The sequence below is a fragment of the Osmerus eperlanus genome, chromosome 7, assembly GCF_963692335.1.
Source record: "Osmerus eperlanus chromosome 7, fOsmEpe2.1, whole genome shotgun sequence".
Taxonomy (NCBI): Eukaryota; Metazoa; Chordata; class Actinopteri; order Osmeriformes; family Osmeridae; genus Osmerus; species Osmerus eperlanus.
This window is the reverse complement of record NC_085024.1, coordinates 15,153,476-15,166,052: the sequence shown is the minus strand read 5'-3', so window position 1 is coordinate 15,166,052 and position 12,577 is coordinate 15,153,476. Positions and strand designations below refer to the sequence as shown.

Here is a 12,577-nt window from a genome sequence, read left to right as displayed (position 1 = left end):
AATATTTAACTTGCTTTATTTCTAAAATACAATTTAACATATTTTAAACTTACGTCTGTTTTTAAACAACATTTCATTGAAAGTAAGAAAAAAAAACATTATTTACATGGTGTTGATATTTACAGGTGGGGTGAAAGATGGCACATTCCATGTTTTTTCAATCGAGAGGTATCAGTCCATTGTACGTGTAGGCCTATGTGTCCACAATGCGATGCTCCGTTGAATAGAAAAACACGTTGTTGAGTTGAATATGCAGGTTTGTCCTTTTAAAAATTGTTTGTTTGTCATAGTTGTCCATCCTGCTCGGTTAGTAGTCCGGATGAGGGGTGTGCGTCAAACTGTGCCGTCGCAAGTCACAGTTGCGCCGAAACACCTTTCCGCAGCGGTCACAGCTGTAGGGCTTGATGTCTGTATGGGTAAGAAGGTGAGTTTTCAGGTTACTTCTTTGATTAAAGGTTCTTCCGCATGTGGGGCATTTGTGAGGAGATTCCTGTTTAGATTTAAAGCAAGCAAATGATTATTCCCTTTAATTGTAGAATAATGTATTATTCTAAATGTGTTTCAATCAGTTGTATTTCACTGTGTGATGCAAACTATTGTGCTGAGTAACGTTTCCCGCGTTTGATTGACTATATTATGAAAATAAATCTATCAAATATTTTTTTCATGTCAAGATAACTAACCCTAAACCTACAGGAACACCATCCTCACGTTAAAAGCCAGTGGTAAACCATGCATGATGAGTGAAAATACACTAGTTTCACAACTCATACAGAGCAGAACTGCAGTCATGGAGTTAAGGTTATGTTTGTCGTAGTAATTGATGACGTTTAGAAGGCTTACCTGCATATGTAACGTTTTATGGACTGCTAGAGTTCGAGACTGACAAAATCCCTTCCCACACTCTTGACATTTAAACGGCTTTTCCTTAGAGTGGATGTATCTGAGGAGAAATGACAACGGATAGCACACGGTTACACTCTCAAATCTATTCATATAACGATTTGTTTTTGGTCGTTCAAAGATGTTGAGTCATTATAAAAACAATTTCATTGTGCAAGTTTCTTTTGGTGCGTAAAGAGGTGCGTCAAAGGGCTATGGCGCCCTCATGATGCAAGCGTTACACTGCAGGCTAAAATCTGTCATTTTAAAACAAACAGAGACAATTACAATATATGTTCACTATTATATCACATAATATATCACTATTGATTATTTTAGGGATAAGTCTCAAATCAAATATGGCGGGAAACATGACAGTTTCCTTGTGGAATTTTCTTTCAGTGTAAACGCCTGTTCTAAAGCACATAAGACAGAGCACGTTCATATCAGGAAGACGTTAAATCAACACAAGCATGACAGTTATGAAACTTACCTGTGGTCTCTCAAGTGGTCTTGTCTTCTGAAGGCCTTGTGACAGATATCACAGGTATAGGGCCGTTCGTCCGTATGGGTCCTCTCATGAATTAGGAGGTTGTAGGACTTGGTGAAGTGCCTGCCGCAGAACTTACAAATAAATTCCTTTTTCGTCTTTGACGGGAGCCTTCCCCTGCTGGGCTTTCTGTCCGGGGACAGTTTGTTCAGCTCAGAGATCGTGGCCCCGAGGCCCGCTGTCAGCTTAGAAAGATCAGCAGCTTTCGGTGGGTCCTCCTGGGTGGCGGCGATGGCAAGGTTAGCAAAGTCAAACCTTGGCCTGTCCTTGTGCAGTGATGGGAGAACGTGCGTAAGCGCCCCTTGCTTCGGGTGGAAGAGGTGAGCGGCAGCGAAGGGTAAGGCTGGGAAGGGGAACCTGGGGTCTACCAGGCCCTGGGCCGCGGCCATTTCAGTAATAGTCGACCTCAGTCCTTGCATGTGTGGATAGCCAAGTGTCCAGTGGTTCATGTGCATGGTCTGTACCGCGCTGAGGCCGTAGAGTCCCTGCAGCTGGTCCACAGCAGCGGGGAACGTGTTGACTGCCTGGAGGAAGGAGTAGTTAGTCAGCTGGAGAGACGGGTGCAGTGGGATTGGCGCGGGCAAAGCTTTGCTCCCCATGTCGGCGAAGGTCTTCACGGCAAAGGCCTCAGCTGAAGTTTGCTTCGTAGAACAGAATCCTGTTTAAAAAGCAGAAAAACACCAAATTAATACGAGCCATGCGCAACTTTACAATGCTCTCTAAAACACTCACAAGCATTTAGTTTCAGATACAGTAAAAAGAAAACCTGACAAAGACAATGACAGACTTGAAACAAACGAGTTGGCAACAGAGGTTATTGTAAACTTTGCTACATTTTGTTATGATTAAGTTTCATGGAAATTATGAGTTCTCATTTGTTTTAAACTATTTTCTGAAAAGCATTCGGAATTGTTTATGGACATGAGCTGCTTTGCGGTCATAAAAAGCAACCTCATAGTGGTATTGCGTGGTTTTGAAACGCTACTTGACCCAGACCCCCCATACTTATTCAAACGTTTCAAACAGGCATTAGCTTCATGCTGGCATATGCGCAACCGAAAATGTAATATGTATTTGATACCTTTAAGATTTAAATGTTGATAATTTTGCCAGGCATGCTATTACCCAACGCGTTTGACTGAGAATAGTTATAGGCCTAACTATAGCAAATGTCTTTCTTATCTACTCAAATAAACGTTACCTCAATTATTGTTGTAAAGTACAGTTGTTTCACTTTTACGATTTATGTATGTCTTATCACTAAAACAAATATCTTCTGTTTTTAGGAGCTGCGTGTTTAGGAATTAAGGTCAATATTTCAGAAGTGGTCTACATCTTATTTTGCAGGCCTGTCATCATTTGTTCGCCTGACAGGAGTTGAGAGTAGAGTAGGAATATTGTGTGACTTAATATGGAGTTACATGCACAAGTGATGCGGAACCTCGAGTTGAAAAGTAATGCTTTCGTACAAGCTGCTGCTTTTCTTCAAGCTCATAAGCGAATCTGAGGACATGTAGTGGACTACCAAAAAGAGGCCGTGATACTTGAACTACAACTGTATATCAGACGATATTATAAGCCTAATGTAGATTTATATCTAGGTCTTTGGAATGCATCATTTGGGAATGACAATGGACTACACGCAACTAGCCTGTATTTCAGAATCACGTATCCAAGAAGACCTTTTTGACGTTACGGGTAAGCCAGATACGATCCACCTATATTCGTTTCTAGTGTTGCTGAAACATTTCGTCACGAGTAATACAATATTTTTTACTTCTCTTATTTGCATCAAGATAATTCACATCCCTTGAAGAGAATCCAAGATTAGATCCAGATCCGGTAGTTGCATAGTTTAGTGTAAACAGTTGACTATTAGAATGCAGAGAAAATAACTTGCTGTGTTTGCAGGCTTCCATTTACAAGTGTAGCGCTACAGTTAAGCTGCTACTGTAAATCGTGTTGTGAACATGTAGCCTTCCTCGTGTTCATATGGTCGCTGATCCTCCAAGCCTTCACTCGGTTAGAGTATGCAATGACATTTGGTTTTAAGTTTACTGAAGAGTTGTGATTTTATTAGACTATGCCAGGCAGGTGTATAGATCAATGCTATAATCTAGGTGAGTTTAGCTTTGTTTTAAATAAACAACCAAATACTAAATAACAACATAACCCAAGATGTTTGCCTTTCTTTTGGATTTATATAACGTTATTTATTTATTTTGTTTGTTTTACTTTAATTAAGAACAGTCCTGTAACATTTTGACGTGTTTGTCGGCTAACTTTTTTGACAGGATGACTGTCAAAATACTTTCAGTATGGGCTATAGTGACAGGTCCCTGAGCAGCAAAGATCACTGCCTGTTTCAACATAGCTGTAATATAATCTATTGTAGGCAAATTATCATGCGAAACAGAATCTTACCCCCAATAAATAGATGCCAAAGGTCACCCGCGCAGTGTTCGGCGGAGTCTCAGTAATCCACAACTATACTAAACGGCGGTTCCAACTCCAATAGAGCGTCAGCAAAAGTTTTCCAAGTTCACCCATGAAAGTCTCAGTGCCATAGCTAAAACAACTGTCTCGGGTACATAGACTTTGCGCAGAAATAGTTTGAAAAAGCGGATCAAAAGTGCGCTCGCGCAAGAGTTCAAGGGACACAAGCGCAAGAGTCCCGTGCTCTGTGCAGAGATCGGCTCGAGTGCGCGTGAAGAGCACAGGTCCTTCACTTTTCAGGGCTCCGGGCTCTGGCGCGTTCAGCCCGCCCTCCGACACGCCTTCTCGCTCTGATTAACTCCAATGTTCTTCTCTGTTTATTTGTGTTTGGATAGCAACTACGGTTCTAGAGGACCGTGTTCGACTCAACCTGCAGCTGACACACACTCCACATACCTTCCTTTTTTTATGCGGTGAAACACTTTCTTTAAGTCACAGAAATAGCTAAAGGAAGACGTAATCGATTTTCAGTTCATGCTTCTTCTAAAGCATGTTCTTCAAGACTTGTTGAGAGAATATGTTACAACAGTTTTGGAAACCATGCTGCTTATTGCGTAAATGGTGGGCACATGTAAGAACCACCACATTAAATGGTTTTATTTCTCTGTGGTGGAAGTAAAAGCCCGAGGTCTGCGCCAGAGCAAAATATTCCCAAATCACTGACACAGTTAAGAAATACTAAGTAAACCGTGCAGCGCTGTTTTCAATATTCTTGTTCTGAGTTAAAGCTATACCCTCGTATTTTACGCACATTTACCCCAATTTAATACATCATTTTTATTTTAACACAACTGCTAAATAAAAGGAATATGTGATACTCAATCTTATGGGAAAAGCAAATATGGCCTCTTCCATCGTCACAAAAGCTCATTGAATTTTGCCTTTCTAAAGAGGTGCTTGAAACCAACTTATTAACAATAGTGTATGATTACATAAATAATCTGACATAGCCTACAATTAGTCATCCATTTAACGTTCCATTAATTGTATATGCTGTATAATAATGATTGGCGCTTAATATTATGTAGGTTATTGCAAATTCTTTAACTGAAAATAATCGATAATTATTTCTGTTATAATCTGCGGATATTGTTTAATTAAATTATCCTAAACTAATTTATGGTATTTTCTATTACATTTATAAACTATTTTTGTCTACGCATAAACGTTGACGATTATATAGCTTAGTAGCCTATAGTAGAATGAATAGTGACACGTGATAAATGTTGTCTTATTTTTACAGACATTGATACATTGGTAACATTGCAATGCCATTCAATGTAATAATATTTTTAATTTTCACGTTTAACCCAAACCGTCGTTTGTTCAGATGGTAAATGTTGTATTAGTAATTTAGTCATTAATTCAGAATAAAAACAAATAAAAAATTAAGCAGTCAAGGACTAATCAATTATTTGTTCAAAAAGTTGTCTTAAACAACGTGCACTGCTCAGCGTTTTCAGTTGAACAGATTCTTCAAATAAATCTACGGCTTTGTCCTTATAATTTCATATGTCATTTTGCTCTGTTATCACTGTTTAGAATTATAGTCAAATGTATAGTTTTGATAAAAACGAAAAAACAATGCATTATTGTTGTAACTTACATCAACATCAGTAATTACAAATGTGAACCAGGGACAAGGATGGTGACAACGCAGCAACCTGCAGCACGTGCACAAGCTGTCGAAAGCTGTTTGCGCAGAATGCAGGTCTGCAGCGCCGCCTATTGGTACTTTGGTATAACACACTGCAGAACTATTAGATTTACTGCAAATGTCCCACTGGCACTGTATGGACTATATGAACAACAAAATAGCTCTGCTGTAATATCCTTAAACTATGGTAAAATATTACTGCGTTTCAAAACGTCTTGGCTAAAACGTTTTTTAACTTTACTGCAGCCCAAAGATAGGTAGGCCTATTAGATCGCTAGTAGTTTCTGAAGTTCAAATCCCTGCATCATTTTGACACTTGATATCAAACACCAATGTCGTTCACCAATGTCGTTTACGCATCAATCAAGACACAATAGAATCAATCACTCAACCTGCATAATCACAAGCGTTCACCTCGCGACATGCATTCCACTGAAGCCAAGACAAGCACACTTGGTAAATACTGGTGGAGAGCAAGCGAAGCGGGACGGAAGGGACGTAAATCTACACAACCTTACTCATTAGACAGACAAATAGTTCTCATCATGGAAAAAAGGGGTGCACGCTCTTTCAAGTCCACATGATTGAGGAACTGAGTCTACATTCTGATCTTATAGGCAACATAAAGGTTACGTACATTTCAATGTTTTTTTGAGGAGGAGAGTGAAGCTTCTTGCAAATGTGTGGTTAGTTTTAAGTTTCAGATCTTTGAATGACGCACGATTTCCAGCGAAGAAGCCCATCTGCTTCTGCATATGTTTGGAATCAGTCGAATATCATTGAGAAGAATTAATTTGGTCGAAGAAATATCTTGAAATACAACACAACAAATATTCGTTCTGTCACCCCAGTGATGTGTCATTTGGTAAAGAAAAACAGTAGAAGTTATGCCGACTTGAAATATCCAGTTCATAACAAATAATAAAACAAACAACAATTAAACAACAGTAAGAGGCAAAAGATGTAAGTATTCGAAATCAATTTGACAGATGTATTAGGACCTTTAATGTTTTGATTACTACAACCACTAATCGATTTGTGTAAAAAAGTATAAGTGTTTACTGTACACAAAACAAATATGATTCTTATATGTACAGGCAACTACTCTGTGCAAGTCCCCGTCGGAAACTACCAATGTCACACTGTTTTTGCCAGAGCGGTGTTTAGGCTGTTCAACTCTTAGGGGGACATTTTTTCTACAAGGGTGCAACAATATCACCATACAGCCTTCCTTAAAAATGCCAACTCCACCTAATGCACTGTAAGGTCTTTACATTTCAGTGCAACGTACATACACTCATACAAACTGGTCAAATGTGAGTGAAAGCCAGGGGCTCGTCTTTCCCCTCCAGCTTGGTTCACAGTAAGCATTTCAACCATGCGACTACAAGCACTGACTATAACACACAAGTGTGTATACTGTGTCTATAAGTTCAGATCTTGCCCTCTAACTGGACCCCCACAATCCCCCCAAAGTACAGCCACCACAGTAACCCCTCCACCACCCAGACACATGACAGCATGTAGAGAAGAGTCCCCATACCAGCCATGCAGACGAGCAGCTGCTGCTACCGACTCTGTAATGGCCGACGTTCTTCCCTCTCGCGCGGCGAGCGACGATAAACAAGCAGCTCGTTCAGTGTAATGGGTGCAGGCTGGGGTCGCTGGCCGACAACCCAGTCATGTTACTGCTCCCAGTCCATAACCATATCCTCTTAGGGTCAGGTCATTTGGACCATACAGGCTGTTTTAGTGGGCAGGACTGACAGACTGAAGAGACTGGACCTGAACAGAATAACCTTGGCTGTTTGTACTCCTTTGTCACAGACCCATGTCTTCTGATATCTGTGATTCTTTATCCCTCAGTGTAATGTATCCTGGTCATTTGTGTTGGTTATTGTACCTATTTCAGTTCACGTGGAAGAATTCTCTGTACTCTCTTCAACAACACATTTCGCGGAAGTTTCACTATCAAGCGTATTAGTTATAGAGATGAAGGGTCTGTTTATTTTAAACAGCTCTCGTCACTATTTCTTCAGTTGTATCATGTCATATACTTCCACCATTCATCTTACCTTTCGGTCTGCTGCTTGTATTTGTAGCACAAGGTAGTAGTATTTCCTTCGCAGGACACTCACAGTCGCTGAGAGACAACAAGACCTAGTTCCTGGAAATCGAGTTGGGTTGTTCCTCTCTCTCTCTCTCTCTCTCTCTCTCCTTCTCTCCCTCTATCTCTCTTTTTTATCTTTCTCACACATACAATCTATGTTCTTGAATGTGCGATTGTGTGTATGTGGTTGTGTGTGTGTGTGTGTGTGCAGGTTGACAGGAAGTCGGGTCCGTGACACCAGGGCTGGGTAGGTCTCTGTTACCTGCCTGCTGTGGTTTTGAAGCCCCCACAACCCCACCTACACTCCTCCTCATCCTGTCCCACCAGCTCAGCGTCACTGTGAGCGTTTTCACACAGAGAACCCCCCTTTTTGACAACTTTTTTTCCCCTAAAAACAGAGAGAAGAAGACTATTGCTGGAAATGCAGTGTTATACTTAATGTACTGTACAAGGGGGCTCCATGACGGTACGAAATGATATCCAGCCCAACACATCACCATCTTGCTTCTGCCACCTACTCTTTAGGGCTTTGGGAGAAGGGCATTACAGGGCCAATATGTTTGTCATTTAAAAGACACAGGTCTACAGGACCACCTCGGATACAACCCTTAAGTCAGTGAGTCTCTTGAGTGTGTTTTGTCGTCACCTTTTGTGGTGGCTCAAAATACTTCAGACCTCTCCTAAGGTGTTTGACAGTAGGGGGGGAGGACCGCCCCTTGTTGGTTGCGTTGCTGCACTGCTGGCGTAACCACTGCAGCTTAGCAAAGCAGCCGGAGGACATTTTTGATGTACGGCCCACCTTGTTCTTGGAATATTTTATTCTGTTTTTTTTTACCGTCCACCCTCTGTGTCTGTAAGCCCTCTTCACTCTCTCTCTCTCTCTCTCTCTCTCTCTCTCTCTCTCTCTCTCTCTCTCTCTCTCTCTCTCTCTCTCTCTCTCTCTCTCTCTCTCTCTCTCTCTCTCTCTCTCTCTCTCTCTCCTCTCTCTCTCACTGTCTCTCTCTCTCTCTCTCTCTCTCTTTCTATCCACTGTCACTCTCCTCCATTGCCCGCCCCAGTTCTCCCCTCCCTGTCACTTTCAGTGTGATCTAATAGAGGCTGATGGTGTAACGGCGAATGCTTCCCGTCAAGTCTCTGGTGGGGAACAACACAGGAACCGTTTCAGATGAGGCTGCGTGCCTGGTCTCTCTGCCCAGCCAGGGGAGTCTGCAGACCAGCCTGGAGCAGCCGCTGAAGACCCCTGACAGCAGAGGGCTTCCCGGCTGCCTTGAAGAAACCTATCAGCTCTGCGCGTGTGTGTGCGAGTGGTGGTGTGAGTGTGTGTATGTCTCTCTCGTGTCTGATCTCTTTCCCATCTGCCAGCTGCATAGCTGCGCCCGCTCGGCTCTCTCCGTCCGCCATGTGTTTCCCGGCGTTGAGGCACCTCGGCGTGACCGAAGCCAGCGCTCCCCGTGACGTCAACCCCTTCGCCAGAGAGGCATGTAGATGGAAGCCGCCATGACATCCTACTCGTCCATCCAATAAAACCCGCAGTTAACGCAGCTCAACCCTCGCAGCATTTCCCATTTGTCAGCGAAACGCTTCCTTCCTCTGTCCCAGCAAGGGTCTGACTTCTTCTCCTGCCCAACATTTTTAGTCTGACTGTAGTAGATGGAGGAATCATACTGTACTCGACGAGGGGGGCTTAAATGTGGACAAACTTAGTCATGACTTCTTCAAATCTTTACGAAGGACCAACCTTTTTTCAATAGTTTCTCGCACACACATACCCACGCAAACTTTCATTCACACTATAAAAAACACGAAGATTTTATACAGCATATGCACATTGAGGGTAGTTATTATATATAGTTAGTCAAATAGGTGCTACGCCCTTCTCTCTGGAGTGAATGAGAGAGGGAGGGAGGAAGGGGGTGTAAAATGTTCTGTAAAAAGTCAGCAGGAGAGGTGGTGGTGTGTATAGTCTGCTCCACATCCCAGTCTCCCCTTCCTCCAGAGCCGCAATATAGGCAGAGAGGGCTCCATCAAACTGCCTCTGTCATGTGCTGACCCCATAAAGCCACTGCTTTCCTGCGCTGTAACTGGATGTGAGCGACTGGCGGCCATGAAACAGGGAGCACTGGAGGGAGAGCTGACAGGCTTGACCTGCCATCTGCAGGGGGCATACACCAGATTGGGTCATGATGGCTGTCAGAGTTCTAACATGCCCCAGTTTGGAAGAGGTGGGGAACAAGCCAGGCACTCACAGACATGTGAATTCATGAAGCCAAAGTCGAGATGTGTGTCTCCAGACAGAGTTGCCGATCTCCATGGTCACCAAACCTCTGTCACAGTAGGTCAGCTTGGTCTGAGCAAGGCCAGGTCCAGTGCTGTGTTGACCGGTGTGGAACTCAGACAAAAACCACACTCTCCCCTTCCCTCCATCCCTCCCTCCCTCCCCTCCCTGCTCTGCCCTGCCTTGTCCAGTCCCTCAGGGTCCACTGCAGGCCTTTCTGGAAGCTAGGCAGTGGACGGTAAAACTCTCTCTCCAGGCACCTGCTTCCCAGCCACGCTCTAGTGTTGTTAATAGGCTGACGAGAGACATAAACAAAGTTACTGTTCCGCGCTGGAGGGATAAATCACCCCAGGCACACAATGTCCCGGGCACTCAGTCAGAAGTGACGTTTTTAAAAGCCTGGTGGCGACATGGCTCTCAGAGGCCCACGCCTGGTTCCCTGGTCCTGTCCAGACCAGTACCTGGGGAAAGAGGGGTGGGGGAATTGGGTACAGAACGAGAGAAAGACACGTGAAGGAAGGAAGGAGGAGAGAGACAGATAGAGCTTTTGTCCTGTAAGGATAGAGGAAAAGACAGAGGAAGGGATGGTGTGGAGGTGAAAACGGACAAGAGGAAAGCAAAGAAAAGGAGAGAGTTCAAGTCCGGAGTGCAGGGCTGCCACATTGAGAGAGGGAGAGTAAACTCTCTTTTCAAGCCACTGTGACAGTTGTGAAAACATTGAAGAGATGATGCCTCATTGAAATGGTCTCGCGTATGAATCCAGCTATTTCATAGATTTAGTGTAAAAACTGGAATACTGTCATTTTCCACAGTTTGAAAATACAGCATGTAATCTCTCATATCATTTCATATCCCCCCCCCCTTCTTCTCTTTCTTTTTTTTCTCAATGCCAGATGTAGAAAAGCTGCACGCGGAAAGACAGGAAATGGCTTTCCCCTTGAAAAAAAACAACGAGAGCAAATCCCAACAACGTTACAAGAAAGACCTTCAGCTGGTACAGAAACAGCAGCTCGCTCTCCTGATTCATTACCAGTTTGACGGCCTGTGTGTTCCTTCTCCCTGTTCCTCATCTATCCATCCTCGTCCTCCTATCAGCAGAAGCCGAAACAGAGCCTGTTTCCCTCGGAAGTTGGTTTGAAGCTAAAAATATCTCCCTGTGGCGGGCGTCCAAGCTTGTAGCTCTTCTCCCTCTCATTTTCCCTCAGCTCTTTGAACTAAAATAACATTTATGAATGGACTCTCTTGTGTTTTAGATAGCAGTCTGGGTACTTTTTGTAGTGTTGCAATACTTGAGGGCACAGGCATCTGTGGACTGCCACATGCACACTCACACACACACACACATACACACACACAGGCACCCACACATGCACACACACAGGTGCAGACCAAGGAGACTATCATCAGTCAATCCTAATCACTTCCTCTCCAGCCCAGTAAAGCCCCATTTTCTCCAGCAGCATTTTACAAGTTTCATGTTCACAACTTGTAACCAGGGAAAAATCAGACTCGCTTCTAAGTCATGAGTAATAATAAACTTCATACATTAGTACATTAGCACTGTACACTATTTACAATCCAACAGTCAGACAGGAAATACTGCTTTTATAAACGTCTACTTCGAAAATGTATTTGTGCTTTTAAGAGGGTTTTAACCCTGTTTATGACACATCGGGTGAGGGTGTCGTTATTGGTCATGTGTGGCCACTGGCAGGCTGTGTAGGTTGGCAGGTTGGAGACTCCAGGGGACGTCACATGGTCACATGGTCACATGGTTTACATCAGCACTGGAGCCAGGCAGACCCTGACCCACGAGGAAGAGAAGGTCTGTTTGTGTCCAGGCCATGGAAAAGCTGCTAGTCATTGTTTCTTTAGGGTGATGCGCTCCGATTGGTTGATGGATTGACAAACACAGTTTGAGGATCATTTCAAATGCTACATCCGTGCTTGATTGGTCTGGCCTGGGGTAATGGAACCAGTGGGCTAACTCCAGTTTAGTTCCACCATACAGAAACAGAGCATTGCCTGGTGCTTGAACGATGAGGTGCACAGGTTGACCCCATGCACTTGGATTCATAAGATTGTAATTAGGGCTGAGGCACACCCGCGCGCGCGCACACTATCTCCTTGCGGGGTGTTTGTCAGCGTGATGGATGGTGGACGTGTGTGCCAGGATTATGTTTTATGAAAGTTGAATGGACTCCAGGGGTAGGTCTGGGAAGCTCATAATTCCAGTTAAAGCAGTGAGCTGGTTGAATCCAGTCTTTATTAAACACCTAGGAGAGGCCTCAGTGCTGGGCACATCCTCCCGCGCTGTAAGGGAGGCGTGGAGCTGGGCTGGGCCCGGCAAGGCCCCCCCCCCCGCCCCCCCCCCCCCCCCCCCCCCCGCCCCCCGTGGCCTCCCTCACACCGCGTCGCCATTTGGGCATGAAATTAAAATGGCTCTCCACTCCAATTCGCCGTGTCGCGTGAAATGAGAACGCCACCCCGCGTTGTTTCTCGTTGATAATTGTCAGGCGGCGGTCCGCAACACTTCCTCAACGTGCTGCGATGTCACTCGACCATGGCGAGGCTGCGAGGCGTGCTATCTATCTACCTCCACACTTT

The 12,577-nt window shown here is 44.0% G+C and overlaps 1 protein-coding gene across 2 annotated transcripts; it reads right to left on the bottom strand.

The window, feature by feature from the left end:
- On the bottom strand, positions 1 to 4,124 carry osr2 (odd-skipped related transciption factor 2). Of its 2 annotated transcripts, none has more exons than XM_062465177.1 (4): positions 3,857 to 4,124; positions 1,376 to 2,090; positions 844 to 943; positions 1 to 490 (listed from the first exon to the last, which is right to left on the bottom strand). In XM_062465177.1, the coding sequence occupies exons 2-4, from the start codon at positions 2,029 to 2,031 to the stop codon at positions 308 to 310; spliced, it is 939 nt and encodes a 312-aa protein (XP_062321161.1). In that variant the 5' UTR covers positions 2,032 to 2,090; positions 3,857 to 4,124; the 3' UTR covers positions 1 to 307. The 2 variants fall into 2 exon arrangements, with proteins under 2 accessions (XP_062321161.1, XP_062321162.1); XM_062465178.1 differs by having other exon boundaries at positions 1 to 408.
- Between the last annotated feature and the right edge of the window lie 8,453 nt (positions 4,125 to 12,577).

Bases quoted from the DNA above. Each gene is read 5' to 3' on its own strand.
- osr2 (XM_062465177.1), bottom strand. From the start codon at position 2,031: ATGGGGAGCAAAGCTTTGCCCGCGCCAATCCCACTGCACCCGTCTCTC. The intron at 944-1,375 runs GTAAGTTTCATA...ATTTCTCCTCAG, and splicing joins GACCACTTGAGAGACCACAG to ATACATCCACTCTAAGGAAA. The intron at 491-843 runs GTAAGCCTTCTA...AAATCTAAACAG, and splicing joins ATAAAACGTTACATATGCAG to GAATCTCCTCACAAATGCCC.